This window comes from Cryptococcus neoformans (genome assembly GCF_000091045.1).
Source record: "Cryptococcus neoformans var. neoformans JEC21 chromosome 3 sequence".
Classification (NCBI taxonomy): Eukaryota; Fungi; Basidiomycota; class Tremellomycetes; order Tremellales; family Cryptococcaceae; genus Cryptococcus; species Cryptococcus deneoformans.
The window spans coordinates 1083701-1098700 of NC_006685.1; the positions used below are offsets into that span (position 1 = coordinate 1083701).

General features: G+C 48.4%; 4 protein-coding genes and 1 pseudogene across 4 annotated transcripts in view; 1 reads left to right on the top strand and 4 right to left on the bottom strand.

The window, feature by feature from the left end:
• CNC03430 (alpha-1,6-mannosyltransferase, putative) overlaps positions 1 to 458 on the bottom strand; it is a 2107-nt gene extending 1649 nt beyond the window's left edge. The window contains exons 1-2 of the mRNA XM_569991.2: positions 224 to 458; positions 35 to 173 (exon numbers count right to left, since the gene is read on the bottom strand). Of these exons, the coding sequence (XP_569991.1) occupies positions 35 to 173; positions 224 to 424 (340 nt within the window). The 5' untranslated portion in view covers positions 425 to 458. The remainder of the gene's footprint in view (positions 1 to 34; positions 174 to 223) is intronic.
• A 367-nt stretch (positions 459 to 825) lies between these two features.
• On the bottom strand, positions 826 to 5893 carry CNC03440 (expressed protein). The gene is made up of 9 exons (XM_024656772.1): positions 4945 to 5893; positions 4730 to 4898; positions 3669 to 4683; positions 2926 to 3614; positions 2777 to 2869; positions 2655 to 2718; positions 2339 to 2599; positions 1008 to 2272; positions 826 to 941 (listed from the first exon to the last, which is right to left on the bottom strand). Exons 1-8 carry the CDS (start codon positions 5837 to 5839, stop codon positions 2000 to 2002), a joined length of 3459 nt encoding a protein of 1152 aa, XP_024512594.1. The 5' UTR covers positions 5840 to 5893; the 3' UTR covers positions 826 to 941; positions 1008 to 1999.
• A 169-nt stretch (positions 5894 to 6062) lies between these two features.
• Positions 6063 to 8310, top strand: CNC03450 (hypothetical protein). The gene is made up of 15 exons (XM_024658430.1): positions 6063 to 6352; positions 6416 to 6458; positions 6514 to 6524; positions 6582 to 6597; positions 6652 to 6732; positions 6784 to 6795; positions 6847 to 7033; positions 7088 to 7192; positions 7244 to 7302; positions 7354 to 7385; positions 7433 to 7533; positions 7592 to 7689; positions 7747 to 7937; positions 8000 to 8063; positions 8129 to 8310. Exons 1-15 carry the CDS (start codon positions 6325 to 6327, stop codon positions 8229 to 8231), a joined length of 1131 nt encoding a protein of 376 aa, XP_024514288.1. The 5' UTR covers positions 6063 to 6324; the 3' UTR covers positions 8232 to 8310.
• CNC03460 (conserved hypothetical protein) lies at positions 8051 to 10669 on the bottom strand. The gene is made up of 12 exons (XM_569676.2): positions 10291 to 10669; positions 10111 to 10171; positions 9961 to 9982; positions 9679 to 9889; positions 9339 to 9617; positions 9238 to 9289; positions 9120 to 9177; positions 9010 to 9058; positions 8851 to 8961; positions 8693 to 8786; positions 8624 to 8634; positions 8051 to 8574 (listed from the first exon to the last, which is right to left on the bottom strand). The coding sequence occupies exons 1-12, from the start codon at positions 10425 to 10427 to the stop codon at positions 8316 to 8318; spliced, it is 1344 nt and encodes a 447-aa protein (XP_569676.1). The 5' UTR covers positions 10428 to 10669; the 3' UTR covers positions 8051 to 8315.
• Positions 10670 to 11328: 659 nt separating this feature from the next.
• CNC03470 lies at positions 11329 to 14673 on the bottom strand (annotated as a pseudogene).
• Positions 14674 to 15000: the final 327 nt, after the last annotated feature.

Genomic DNA, 15000 nt, shown 5'->3' on the forward strand with positions numbered 1-15000 from the left:
CCGATAGATCACAAAGAAGGAGGCAGCAATTTACTGAGGATCTGCACACCAAACTTGGTCTTGATGGCACCAGAGGCCACTGAGACTACAGAAAATGGGTAGGCTAGAATGCCCAAGAGCGCCGGGGGAATAAAGGAGCGAGGGACAGCGCCTGGGAAGGTGACATGATCCCACTATTGGCACCTATTAGCTGATTAGGTTGAAGGGTACGCCCTGGGCTTACAAGCTGCAAGTTGTGTGGATTAAATCCGTAGGCCAGAACATCGTGCACAGCATGCAAAGTAAAACTCTCCTCTACTTTGGTATATGGGGACAGGAAGACGTGGGCGAAGGTCACCAAAAAGGGAAGGAGGCAGAGAACAATGTTTAAGCAACGGGTGCGAGTTGGGGAGAGCGAGGGGGACATTGGCGGTGCTTGAGCCATAATGAGAAGACGGGAGGGGGGTAGAGACGTACAAGACGAGAATATCATCTCATGCGAGGAGAGGATACAAAGTGGCCGCAGCCCGCGACCTTATGCCACGCGACTGATTTCATCTCCCTCGCACTCCGCCCTGTTCTTCGAGGCGTTCATCCGCTGGGCAGTGGAATTCTCGCTTCCTGCATGGAAGGACGAAAAGTAGCATATATATAAGGCAGAGAAATACTGGACTCAGCCGATTTATTATGAATGAATGAAGCTTGTTATTATGAAGCGACGGCGGGCTATGAAGAAGGAACGAACATGATGCGTGCGCGACTGTCAACAAAGGAGCTAGTCAATACTAATAAGGATGGAAGCCGAATGAAAAACATCACAACGGGTTACAGGTGTCATGCCTAACTCTTCCAACAGTAAAGTATTAATCCAGCTATGGAGAGTCGGGCCATCATTTGGTATAGTCATCATCCTCCCACGACAATCCTCTCCACTCCCTGCTGATGATATCCTGTGGAGATAGCTATGTCCTTCAAGTTAGCCAGTTTGCAGCCTATCGATGCAAGAAAGATGAGCATTCCATCCTCACATAAGAGTGCCCTATGAGTACTAATCCCGTCTTGATGTGCCGCAAGACCACCGACTTCTTAAGACTCATCATTTTTCCATGCCTTATAGCTTGATGATACGCTTCATAATATTCTCGAGGCCAGATAGAGCCCATGGGAAGTAGAAACTGTCTGAGAACTTTAGTCATAGCAAGATAGTTCAATTCGGGGGCCGATCGCTGACATCCTTGCATTATTCGATCAACATCCTCTCCTTCTATGACCATCCGCCGTAGTTGGCCCCACTCTTGAGAGAGACTCGTTGTAGGGGACGCGGCTTGTGCGGAATCTTGATTCTGGGAAGGGGTAATGGACCTCGCTAGAGACCCGAGACGATAACAGAGTACAATAATGAAGAAGGACAGAGCGAGGATGGCATAGTTTTTGCCATCCCTCGCAAATGCCGAACAAAAGGAGGTGACAAATGGAGGGAAGGCGACCGGTGGCAAAAGGGAGTACCAGGTTGTTGTTGCTTGCTGGAAGATTGAGTCTTTTCGTGGGAGCCCAGTCTGAAAGAGGTTGAGCTGAAATGAAGTCAAGGCAGAAAGAGTGGCGAGAATGAAGGCATTTAGCTGAGGGAGGAAGGAGGATAATGGTTGCCACGAGAGAGCATATTTGAATGAGACACTGGCAATAGAGGACATCGCAGGAGAGAGTTTGTACAGGTATTGTGCCTTGTGGGAAATTGTTAGACTTGAGCACGATTATGCAGGAGAGATGCAGATAAAAAGAGGAAGAACCAAAGACAGAAACAAAAGTGGTTAAACATATGGTATATATCAAATGTAAAGACGTCAGTGCTGAACACGTCAGCCTCCTTGCCTTCGTCCTTTCTCCTTCCGCTCTCGCTTTCTCCGTCACACCAGCGACATCCATAACAGAGCTCAACAAGTTACATATATAACAATGGTGCCATAATAAGCAACCAACCAAAAAAATGTCCTTAACAAATGACGTGAATGTCAACCCAAAATCAAACTATGCCAACCACGACCGTTGCTCTCAATGTGGAACGCCCGTTTCCTTTTCCAATACCTTCTGTATCAACCTCACCGGTCCATCCCATCACACCTTCGTCCAAATTCTCGCCGCGTTCCACTGCCGGAGGAGAAGATAGATACTCCTCCGATTTCAGAGCAGAAGACTTCCAACCCCACGACTGAGAATGAGCAAAGGTATCGGGACCAGAGGTGAATCGTATGAGGGCCGTCCCGAGAGCCGAGGCACAACTGATGGAAAAGAATGCCTAATGGGATTTGTCAACTTCCAACCAACTAAAGAAAGGTGCCTGCGCAGTAGAAGCTTGACATACCTTGGTGACAGCTCTGGTATCATGGTAAGGTACATCAGTCGCCAAAGCATTACCACGCTCCTGATTGGCCCCACCGGGGAAGAAACGGGTCGTCGCAGAAGGTGGGCTCCCCGGAATGACTGGAGATGGTGCCAGAGATTGGCCATGTACGGCCGGCGTAGATGGTGCTGGGGCCGTTGAGAGGCTGGTAACCGTCCTCATCAACGGATTCCTATCGGCCATCTGAGGCGCAGAAGGCGTGGGAAACGATTCATTAGGTGACTTCAGGTAGTGGGATCAGCTCTCAACAGTCCAATCATGCTCCGAGCCGACGCACTTGACGATGAAGATAAATTCCTAGTTGAACCCCTTTCTCTTTCCTTTTTATCATTTGAACGTAACTGTAAGCATAACTGATCAGCTTTTGAATCACAAGAATGTAACAAAAGTCAAATTTACCAATTGAATAACGATCCAGCGTAAAAATGAGTGGCGGAATAGTAACGTTCTTTTTCACCTAACTTGTCTACATCCCAGAATTCAACCGAAAACCTATCATTTAATCAGTAAAGCCATACTTAAAAAGTGAAGTAAACCTGTTGACCCACCTAAACGGTTCAATTTTCGTCCACTTATCTTCTTTTGCATTCCCATTTCCCATCAACCCCAGATGCGACATTGCAAATGCCCCGCCTTCATTGACCCACTTCTCCTCAATTTCTTCTTCAGTCGCTTTCCCACTGACTAATCCAAAGAAATTTTTCTCGCCGTGAGGGGGTTGCGACTTGCTACCTTCCTGAGGCAGAACGTCTACTAGGTCCGGACCAAAATCGGGGACGCCAGATAGATTCGCAGTCGAGAGTGAGCCAGCTGACAAGAGACCGCTGGCCCCGATACGATGCGTTTCATCGGATGGGACGGGGTACCACACAGAGTTAGAGTGAGAAAGAAGCGGGGAGAAGGAGGCTTCGGTCGCTGAAGAAATAGAATTGATGGTGGCAGCTAACGAAGTAGTCGAAGGACCCCAAGAGGCCGGACTGGGCACTCTACTGCGCGGCGCGGGTCTACGGCGTTTGCGTAGTCCTTCAACAATAGATGAAGTCGTTTGGGTGAGACCCACTTCATTCTTGTCGTCTTCCGACTCCACCGAGACGTTCCCGTCTCGTTCGTGCGCCGTCACACGAGCCCGAAGATCAGCTGCTGACCAATGCGCTGCCTGGAGCACAGACATGGGCGTATAAGGAAGAGCGGTTTGGGGATCAATATTAGAAGCGATAGATGACAGATCATTGAATGTCTAGGCATTACTTGAGCACAAGACACGCCGGGAGATAACGAGAGTGGGACTCACCATATGGCAATACCTAATTCCTTCAGCGAATACCAATTTAATCTCTTTCTCGTCCTCCTCCCACTCCTCCCAGCCATGCTGCTCGGCAACTTCGGGATTGGCCAAGGATAGATCCCCTCTTCCATCCAGTTCTTGCTGCCACCCGGTCCTCCTCAACTCCAACACATCCCTTGTAATTTCATATCTCTCCATTTCATCTTTTACAAAGAAAAAATCTGAGCTTAGGAGTGCCCGCACGAAGCGCGCAGGTAAACCTCCATGTGCCCAGATGCGATAGCAGACGTTCGGCGTCTCCAACTCCGCTCGCAATAGGTCCATACCCCATCTTGCTAGCCAACAGACACAAGCCTCACCAATTTTGTTTCCTACAGTACCGTAAAAATGAGGTAGGTCAAGCATGTCTGCAGAGACAAAGGAAAATTCGTTGTTCTGAGATCGGGCAGAGGCAGCGGGGCTGGTGGGTGAGGGTTCGAAAGGAACGCCGTTGAGCTGAATGAACGGATCTCGTTGGCCAATTTTGGTATTTGAATCAGACGAGAGCCTCGAACCACTAGACTTTTGACTAGTTTCAAAAGTTTCTTCATCTTCCTCTTCCATAGGCGTCATCGCAGATGACCGTGACTCTGGAGCGTCGGAAATTCGTTTGGCGATATCTTGCAAACCATTGGCACCTTCAGCGGTCTGCCCTTCCCATTCTTCATCACCTATCCCGTCGCCAACGGCGAATGAGAGATACTGATTGACCGTCAACGGTCCAACAGTTCTGAGAATCATGGCAAGCACCTCTCGAAGAAGATGGCCATGTCCGATGTATACACTGGTGGCCAAAAGGGATAAAAGAAGGCGAGGGGTGGCCAGCTGCGCGTTTGGTAGAAGCGATGATTGAAGGGAAGGATAGCAAGGAGGCGATGTGATATAGGGGAAAGATGGAGTGAGAGGGTGAGAGGACGTGGGAAGGAGCGTAGTGGGAAAGTGGAGACTGGGAAATGGACAATAAAGTCTCGACAGACATATCCTACAGAAACATTAGATATATACCGGAGGGACCCAAGTACACTCACTCAAAAGCCGCTCTGGTAATATTTGGATCATCGAACTGCAGGTCAATACTCTCTCCATGCCAGTCTTCGGCTTGAACATCGACTCTCGCTTTGCCTTTGCCTTTGTACGACGATTTTGGAGTGGCGGTGGCTTCGGAAAACCCTCCTAGGAAGAGAGAACTGAAGAAACCTGCTTTTGGTGTCAAAGGATGTCCGGAAAGAGGTGGTAGACTTACTTGATTGAGACAGGATCATTTTATGGACGTTGTAATATACTCCCCACTTTTTCACCACCAATCGGACATCAGCACACGTCCCACTGAGAAATGCCTTGTAAAGGTGTTCGCTGATGGATTGGAAAGAAGGTACCGGGGTCACGGAAGTTGTCGGCGCTGACAGAAGCGAGGATGTCGAATGGTTGAGGGCATGAGAACGACCATACCCGTGGTTGTGATGATGAGAAGTCTTGACAGGCGTTGTCGGTCCGTGCGCAAAGTCAACGGCGTGAGTGCTGGTGGCTGGCCCAGAAGACGAAGGAGTGAGTAATATGGGGGCGATAGGAGGTGCGATGGCAACAGATGGGGCCGAAGGAGCAGATGTCGATGGTCGTGGTGGCGAGGACGAAGCAAGGTGCGGGTCTTGTGTGTCGCGTGACGTGGTAATGGCTGAAGACGAGACAAGCATGGACCTGGATGCGGGGCTGAGAGGGGGTCTCGTGGGAGCTGTAAAAGCCCGTGCTCGCGAGCTAGTGACGGCCAGTGGCGAGGAGATAGGTGGTGAGGTGGGCCGGAGGAAAGTGGATGTGCCGGAGACGGAGACCGGCGTTGTGCGGCCGCCAGAACCAGAGGAGCGGTGTCTGGCATGGGTACCGCTGTCTGAGGAGTTGCCTCTTACCATGATGAGCTGGTCAAATGTGATGTCGAGTCGGTCGCCGGCCGGAGTGGAAAGAGGAGAGTTGGCGCGGCTGGTATCTCTGGAGGACCTTAGTTCTGACAAGTCGGGAAACGGAAGAATCTTGGGCTGCGGCAGGCTCGACTTGGAACGACTGTGTCTGGCATTCTTGACGGGCGGAGTGCGAGAGGCGTTTGGCTTGGACAGGCGAGAGGATGACGGCGAGAGGGGATTGCTCATTGCCCGAGGCGCTGTGGACGATGGAATGTACAATGATGACTGGTGAATGCGCAGAACACGTATCTCATGGAACAAAAAGGGTTCGGCTTCCTCGCCGGGTGTGTACTTGTCGTGTGTTCACCGTGTCGTGCATGCCTAGCTCCTTCCCGCACTTTCCAGCTGCCGTCCTCGCAACATCCCAGTCTCAGCCACATCCACAGATAACAACAACCCACAACCCACGGACCAGCATCCCAGTACAAACAACTTCTCCGGCCATTCCTGACGTAAGCAGCTACATACATAGTAGTAGCTCGACACAAGCCCTCGACGGACATCGAATCTCCCGCTCCGAACGCGATGGAGGAACATGTGGAGGTCGTCGACGTCAGAAAGCTCATGACTCGCTGCGTACTACTGTTTTTTTCCGTTTTCCTCGCATCATCGCATCGTCAGCATCGCAACTGAACAGCTCACTGCTTCCTACACCTACAAAGTTTATCACCATGGCATCGGATACTAAGATGCAGTATGGTGAGACGACCCTCCGAGAGGCTGTATGAATGAAATTAACGAATTTGCCCCATCTGCTCTCAGTACGGCTGGGAAACAGCGGCCTCAAAGTGTCCAAAATCATCCTGTGAGCTTTTAAACAGAGCCAAAACGAATAAATTGATCCTTTGGTCCATTCATAGCGGCTGCATGTGTACGTCTCATTCCCCGTGCTAACACAACTGCTGCTGCTTTGTACTTAATTCTCCAGCCTATGGAGATCCTGAGTGAGCTGTCTTCTAAGGTTAATGCGATATTCTTTTGTTCATGATCCATGGCAGGTGGTCTGAGTGGGTTCTCAAGGAAAAGGAAGCCATTGAGCATATTAAATATGCGTATGAACAGGGTATTAATACCTTTGAGTGCGCTGGACCTTTCCGCGACGATAATCAGCTAACAGTCTTCTGACTTAGCACTGCGGATATGTGAGATTCCCACTAGCCGTCAAATTCGCACAGCTGATGTCAGTCCCGGAGGTACTCCTGCGGTGCATCGGAAGAAATCCTGGGAAAAGCTATCAAGGAGATAGGCTGTCCTCGTGAAAGTGTGGTGATTCTAACCAAAGTTTATATGCCTATCAACCATAATAGCCACAAGCGGCCCCCCAACATGCCCGACCTCGACAAGTCTGGTTATGTCAATCAATATGGATTGAGCCGAAAGGTACCGCATCATTTTTATTTGCATCTGATTACGATTATACTAAATGCTCTTTAGCATATCTTTGACTCTGTTCAAGCGTCCCTCAAGAGACTTGACCTAGAATACATTGATGTCTTCCAATGTCATCGCTTTGATTACAACACGCCCATCGAAGAGACTGTAAGTACCCCCTCAATGTTCTCGAATGATTCAAAACACTGATTTCTCCAGATGCAAGCATTGCATGATGTCGTTCAAAGGGGTTGGGTAAGGTACATCGGCATGTCTAGGTGTGTTGTTCATCCCAGCCAAGTAGATATGATTAATTGACAATCTTATAGTTGTTGGGCCTATCAATTCCATGCCATGCAGAGTATGTTCAGTAGTAGCTCATAGCAAAGAAACAGTTAACAGCAGAAGACTATGCCATCAATAACCGACTTACTCCGTTCATCTCGATGCAAAACTTCTACAATGCATGTTATCGCGAAGAAGAGCGCGAAATGATTCCTACCTTGAAGGTATGTACTCTCGTATCTCTTTTCCGCGAGACAACTGCTTATCGCACACTTTCCATAGATGTTTGGCGTAGGCTGCATCCCATGGTCCCCTTTGGGTCGGGGTTTCCTTACTCGTCCTTGGAAAGATGCGTCTTCCACTCGAGCAAGTTCTGACGAGTGAGTGACTTTTGTGCGATCCTTGATTTTCACTTAACCTTTTTACACTTTCTATAGCTATTTCAAGACTGTCGGTTTTGCTAGCCCCGAGGAGTCGAAAAAGCGTGTCAATGAGGGCGTTCAGAAAGTCGCGGATAATCGCGGAATAAGTATGGCTCAGGTCGCTCTGGCATGGAATTTGAGTAGGGATTTTATTACCGCGCCTATTGTCGGCACGACCAGTCTTGACAAGCTGAAGGACCTCCTTGGTATGTTTTTGGAAAGATCCACTTGACAAAACAAGAAAGAGACCGTTAAGAAAGAGTTATAGATGCTATCAACATCAACTTGACTGATGAGGAGAAGAAATTGATCGAGGGTCCCTATGTACCTCAACCCATTGTGAGCTGCATGCTTTGTTTAGTTCTTCTCTTCCGAAAAGATGCTGAGACTTCTGTAGGCTGGTCATACCTAAGTATGTAAATGAATGTAGACAGGTAAACCTTTTGACAGTCTGTCATTTGCCATCCCATGATGCAGCAGAATCCCTCCGAGGGCTTTGATTCAGCCATGATTAAGTTCCTACAATGCTGCCTATTCATCTGTCTCATCGTTCAGATATGAAACAAACTCTCTACCGAACCTCTTCACGTCCGCCCTTGTCTCTGACTCAACCTCCTTGTCCACTCCTCGGCAGAGTTCCTAATGGCCCAAGTCATCTCATAGGTTTTAGCCGCATCCTCATAACCAGACAAGATTTTAGCGTTGGGCTTTCCTTCTACGACATCGATGAAAGCGTCTATCTCGCTCTGGAAAGGGTCATCCCCCGGGGTGGGATAAACTTCGACGACGTCTGAGCCTGGCTTACGGACGTGCAAAGCGGGGGTGCCAAAGGGGTCAGAAAGACTGGACATGATCAATATCTTGACCTAAAATTATACTTGACAAGACTTACATCAATTGAAACTGCGCAGCGAAACGGTTAACTGGAGCCAAATGATAAATAGTACAAATGGTGACTTACTCCGTCTGCATATACCTCAAGCTCAATAGCATAGTCTTTTCCGTGCAAGGCTGTCGCATGAAGCATGGTGCCCACTGCGCCCGACTCGTACTTCCTACATACCCTCGCCATCAGCTCGAATGTCTTACATAGATTATTAACCGATACACGAGACCTACCAGCTGGCTGAAGTAGCACGGGGGATACGAAGGTTATCTGGTATGACAGATTCGTCAAAATTTAGTTTGCTAAGTCGTCCTGGCTTCTCGTGGGCTTCAAGGGCGTGTGCGCTACAATGCTTGAATGTTATGTTTGTGGGGAAGTAACGAGCAACTCACCAGATTGTTTCTATGTTCACATCTCCCCCAAAATATCTTGACAGATCACCTGTCAAAACACGACCAGGATCAGCCAACAAAGCCTGGCATGAACCAAAGGCAATACTGACATATATGAGTACCTTGTTCAATAATGGGTCCTTGCATGATGGATTTATTCCACCAATCCTAGAACGCCACACAAAGGTCAGATGGAAGGACTTCAGATAGAAGGGTTTGCGTTCTCACTGTCTTGATAGCTAACTCATAGGCAGTGACGTAACGAGCATTTGTAGCCATGCTGGATAGATCTTTTTAGTCTTGCTCTGACCAAGGTCCAGGTGACTTACACTGTAAGATTGTTATCGTCAATGATTTTTTTCATCTCGCGGACAGCATTCAAATATCGCAAGACGTATCCGACTGCCACAGGTGCGTTGTGTTGCGTAGCAAACATAGCACCGACGGCCTTTGCTTCCCCAACACTCTGCTCAGCCGGGACACCTGTCGCCACAGGTTTCTCCAAGAATATGGCAGCGTTTGGAAAGAGCTCATTCAATTTGATTTCAAGGTTATTTTGGGGTCCCAATCCACCTCTGAAAAGCGGCGGCGTGGCGACAAATATAGCCCTAACAAGCCCTTCATCAGATACTGATATTTTATCTCTCGCAACCCCTATCATGAATTTACCTTGGCTCCTGAGCTTCTCCAGTAGACACCCTTCTCTTGAACTCCTCTACATCAGGTAATACCATGGTGTCGGCATAGGCTTCGTGCACGAAAGACTTTCGCTTCTCTGTTAAGGCAGTCTCTGCGCGAGGCCCATTGATTTCAATAACAGCATCAACTTTTAATCGTGGTCCTAGTCGCTTTTCAAGTCTACTTGAAATATTCCAAGGGCCTGAGGTAAAATAGCCAGTGGTCAGCTCATAGTCGTGACACGCCAAACGGCCTAAATGATTCGGTTACAACCTTCAGGAGTACCGAACATGGCCTATACAGCGAGTCTATCAGCAACAAGTTCGGTTTTCATGGTCCATGATGCTTGAGCAAAGATGAGCGGGTGGGTGGGTACGATCCGACGCCACAACAATGTGGGGCTGTAATAATGATAGAACTCACAAAGCCTCCGCCAATCATAAGAGCATGGAAATCGTCGCCATTTTGAATTGCCTTGTCGTTACTACATATAGTGATAGATACGTATGTCAGCTCTCGCGCGTGCTCGACTTTGGGACCTCTTCATTCTATTCTTCTCGACCACGATATAGTGACAGGCTCCTTCAGCCCATGTTTACGCACCTCAGAATACTCATTGAGCGACTACCCCGAAGCAAGGCTCCTCGCGCTGTTGATCGCTCGAGCAAGGTAATGCGCTGGGTACGAGAGGGGATTTTGGCCCCCATGCCGGTAAACAGCGTCTTCGTGCGGGGAAACATTGTGAATGAGCGTCTAGTGTCTCTTAGTTAGAATGCGTCGGAATGAAGTCTCGCTGCAGCAGATAGATTTTATGTATCAGTAAGGCTGAATATCAGCAGGAATGGGGCATGGGAATGAAATGTCCTGAGATGGTATATATATGGCGAGCGGGCGGATGATCTCTTAAGCTCACGCTTGCGCAAGCTGTCATCTGCCATCATCGTCAACGTATGTGTGCGTAGCTTTACTCCCGAGTTCGTAGCGCGAGTGAGGAACGTGAAAGGTTGAAGGGCTCATCCAGGTCGGAAAAGGCACTAAACTCCATCCAAACGCAGAAGATGGCGCCAGGACTTTAATCCCGCTGGAGAGGACTTCGCTACCCTCCGGGAAAACTCCGAGAAGCGTCCGACGGTCATTTTTATAGAACGTTAAAAACGGCTCATCAGAGTTATCAGAAAGCATTAAAAAACCCATCAGAAGTCAAAATATATGATGGACTTCATTCTTCTTTCGGCGATGATACTTCTCATCCTTTCTTCCGCCATCCGTCTTCATCTCGCTTTCAGGCATTTTTCTTCTTCATCTATGGTGTCTCTTTATAAACTTCATGCCAAGAAGAGTGGTACAGTGAATGATGGATGGTACAGTGGACACGGTAGGCCATACGGCCCGGCGAACGAAGCAGACGACATGGGAACGAAGCGCTGTTGTGAGATGTCTATAAGTGCGTGGTATGGAGAAAGGATCTATTAGAATATATAAAATTAATCATGTCGGAAGAAGCTTCAGGAGCAGATGAGGAAGAGGTTCGAGGCACGCGACGGACGAAGATGGAACTTGTAGAAGGCAACTGATAGGCGTAAAAGTAAGCTGTCGTTTGGGCGGATTGAGCAGCAGCACCAAAAGCCCTCTGCAACATTCGCGGCCTCAAGATTCTTGCATGACACTAACATTTCGAGACTCCACGGCTGACAGAGTCTTTGAAATTCGATAAACCCGTTCCCGACACTGACCACTACTTCCTCTCTCAGACGATCGAATGAAGCATCCAACTGCATTTGAAATTGTTGTTGGTTATTGGAAAGCATTTGAGACACCTGCAGCAGCTCAGGCATGGCTTGTCTCATGGATGGGGGTAGAACCATCGGACCTTCCTCGGCCAAGGCGGTTTGCCGGCGAGCATACTGCTCGAACTGTTCGAGGGATTGGAAAGAGGATGTCGCCAAATAAAGTGGCCAGGGTATCTAGCCTTCCAGTGGACGGTATTCCCGAGAAAAGATACGGCCAAATGTTATGAGAGCTGCAGAAAGATTTCCGCAAGTCGTGGCGGCCACTCATCTTTTGGGCCCTCACTTCCTCTTCTGCCCTGCTGCCTTCGCTTCACCCGCAAGCTCTTCTTTTTTTTGTTGAAGGTAAGGCTTCCTCCTGTAGAGGTACTAGTGGCTAGCTGGTAGCATTTATAAACAGTGTCATCATACCATTTTTATTTCTTGAAACATCTGGCCCTTCAGACTTTTCCGGGACAACAGCCAGGGCCAAAAAAAAGCCCTTTTCCTTAGGATCCTTGGCTAGCAGCATTGCACCATACTGCGCCAATCCCTTCGTATTACGCTTGTCCATCTTGGAATGACGCCGACAATTTTCTCGATGGCATTTCCCGGAAGCGTGGTCGCATTGTGACGAAATGCACATGGCAGTGCGTAGTCGGGTCTATTTTGCCGTTAGCCCAATGTATTGCTGTAAGGTGTCTATGAATGCAAGAAGAGAAGAAAGAAAATTATAACAGAATCTAACCGAATGTACAAAACAGTCACGCCACAAATGGCCTCTGTACGTAGGAATTGGTAGTGAAATTGCTGCAGAATGGGTTCTAGCACTACGAATATCTAAATCTATAGTTGACGTCGAAAGCTACGGAATTGTTTACGTTCGGATTACTTAGACTGAAAACTCATTTCCGACACTCTCTCCAAATCTCCGTGTTGCATTGCTCCCATTAACTCGCTCATCCAACATGTATAAGCCTGGGCTACGTCTTCTCTTCCCCTTTCCCAAGCCTACAACCCGAAAGCCCATAGCTCGAAGATGTCCTGTAATTTCCTGTTTACAATCCGGGAGGATTCCTCCGAGTTCATGACGTCCTGCTTGAACGAGTGACAATGTGAGGCTTCACAGGCGTAGCAGCAACGGTACGCAGGAAGATGATAGATACACGGGGGTACTTTTTTCCGTGTCCCGCTATGGTGTTCTGCTATCCATCTCTCCAAGTTAGGCCGGAAGTAGACCTCTTGGATTGTACGAGCACATCTAAATGTCGGAAACGGGGGTATAGCTGAACTAAGAGCTAATTGGTGTAACTATATGCATTTGTGAGGTGCATAGGTGGGGGCGAGCTGGATCATCCTTGTAGTAGAGCCTATACATATAATCAGCTGAGACCATGCAAAGGCAAAGAAAAGACTAGCTATTCACTTTTCAAAATCCTTCACCCTCCGTCCCTCTACGACTCAGACTTCAGACAATCCTGCACAAGCTCTGAGAACCTCAGAAATGCTTGTAGGACTTCTCGGAAATAAGCTTCCCGAGCAGGGCTGGGTGAAGATGCAGCGACCAGAACGACCGGCTGCATCCTGTGCACATTTAAAGAGAATCGACGAAGTCGGGTGGGTGGCCCGGCTGCGAAGCACAACGGGATCGTAGACCCAGAAAGCAGCAGTCCCGCGTCCAAACTTCCCCCAGTCCTCCTTCTTCATGACGGAGTCTTTCTTGTCATAGTTTCTCAGTAGTCCACCAAAATTTTGATATAACGAAGGGATTATATTCTCGGATGCGAGGTGCAGACAATCAGTAGGGAATGATAATGGAAAGTCGATGATCACGAGTCTGGATCACGATTGATGATCACGTTCAGCTTTCAAGGATAAGGCAGCCATCTCGCTCGAATCTTTAAGGACGACCGGACCTCGGAGAGGAAGGTGGAGACGCTGGTAATGTGGCTTGGCAGGGTCGACAGGAGAGAGTCGGAGTGGTAGGTAGGAGATAGTAGTAGAGAATGAGGCGTGTCGGATGGCTGTGACAATGCACATCTGACAAGGGTAACTCTTAATGCCCTTCATGTTCATGAACCGAAGGAGTGTCTTCCAAGACAAAGAGCAGACGAGCTCTTCGGGTAAAGTACTTGAAAAATTCCGTCTCATAGGTCCTCATTCCTATGACAACTTGATTAACTTATTCCACCATTGGAAAGAGAAAGATGTCGGAATTGCTGGCCTTTTCGGGGGAGGGCACAGTGTCGAGGAATACGGATCCTTCGGTATGGCCTCTTGACAGTGGCAGGGGGGGGGATGGGTGAAGCTTGAGGTCGTAGAGAATTAGAGGCCAACTCGTGTCAACCTCTCTGTTGTACGGGCAAGATCCATCCGACATCAGAATATCCCTCACGTCAGAAAAGTACTTCACGTCGATCTTCTCGCTCTCTACCTCCACCACTTTCTCTGAGCAACGCCTTGTATATTTTTGCTCAAGCCTTCTCTTGCGCATCAATCCTATTACGCTCCTTGCACAAGGAACAAAAGCCCTCTTCTGCGCAGTTCTGATATAGCGAATATATGATCTCGGATATCGGTTGTAATTGGTTAAAGAAGGTTGCCTAGCTCGGCTACCCAGAGATTGACATGCTTGAACCAGTAATAATCACCGCCCAAAGCCTCGTGTGTTTCTTGGAACTCAGCTGCTATTTTGTTGTAGTAGTTTGATGATATCTTTTGATCTTTCAATATCTTCAGGATCAATTTTATAGACTAAGGATTGTTGTCAGTCCATTCCAGACAAGGCATAGTAGCAATGAGGACTTGAGAGCTGGTCCTAGCTGTTTGTTCGTTTCTCCTCACCAGAATTTCTTCCATTGTAAATTATCCCCTTCCAGTGCCTTCTCTCTCGTCCCCGAGCTCTCAAGATAACAGCTATTTTCGTCCGCCGCTCCATTACAACCCTCCTGCGTGGCGACGAAAGCCATCAGCTTCTTTTTCGTCATCTTCAGAATCCGATACAGCATCGGGATCTTTTCGCCGAATACTGGAGCGAAACCGGGCGACGATATTTCGATGTCGTGGACATGGACGGCTCGTTGTTGAGTGTAACAAGGTTAAAGTGACTCTTATAAGAAACAGACCCCCGACGAGGTCACGCAACGATGGTAGATAGTGCTTTCGCGGGTGGAGTAGCCCTGAGCTTGCTTGCGGCGCCGATCCGCTTTTTACAGCCTCGTCGTCAAGTCCGGATAGCAGATGGTTTAGGATTCTTATCATCTCCCTAGATATTTATTACTGAATGATGACGTACATACGTAGCAGGGGTTGCGCTGGGAGTGGCCAAGCCGGAAAATGGGTTACTGGTTCGAGCGAGCCCCCAAAAGGATTGGGCTATTTTTTCAATCAGCCGATAACAACTGGATCCGTACTTGTGGTAAATAATAAGGCAAAAAATACAACAAGGATGCCCCTGTAAATCAAGAAACAGATCTAATAAATTGTCGAGAGCGCACTATATAATTTTGGTATGAAATTTCAGTCAGACCATTGATACTGCAGTTTT

Excerpts from the sequence above, each read along its gene's own strand:
- CNC03460 (XM_569676.2), bottom strand. The coding sequence starts at position 10,427 with ATGTTTCCCCGCACGAAGACGCTGTTTACCGGCATGGGGGCCAAAATC. Across the intron at positions 10,172-10,290 it reads CGCTCAATGAGTATTCTGAG|TAACGACAAGGCAATTCAAA; the intron begins GTGCGTAAACAT and ends CACTATATGTAG. Across the intron at positions 9,059-9,119 it reads TGAACAAGGTACTCATATAT|GTGATCTGTCAAGATATTTT; the intron begins GTCAGTATTGCC and ends GTGTTTTGACAG.
- CNC03440 (XM_024656772.1), bottom strand. The coding sequence starts at position 5,839 with ATGAGCAATCCCCTCTCGCCGTCATCCTCTCGCCTGTCCAAGCCAAAC. Across the intron at positions 2,870-2,925 it reads ACGAAAATTGAACCGTTTAG|GTTTTCGGTTGAATTCTGGG; the intron begins GTGGGTCAACAG and ends ATTAAATGATAG. Across the intron at positions 2,600-2,654 it reads GAATTTATCTTCATCGTCAA|TCACCTAATGAATCGTTTCC; the intron begins GTGCGTCGGCTC and ends CACTACCTGAAG.
- CNC03450 (XM_024658430.1), top strand. The coding sequence starts at position 6,325 with ATGGCATCGGATACTAAGATGCAGTATG. Across the intron at positions 7,534-7,591 it reads AAATGATTCCTACCTTGAAG|ATGTTTGGCGTAGGCTGCAT; the intron begins GTATGTACTCTC and ends CACTTTCCATAG. Across the intron at positions 8,064-8,128 it reads GAGGGTCCCTATGTACCTCA|GCTGGTCATACCTAAGTATG; the intron begins ACCCATTGTGAG and ends AGACTTCTGTAG.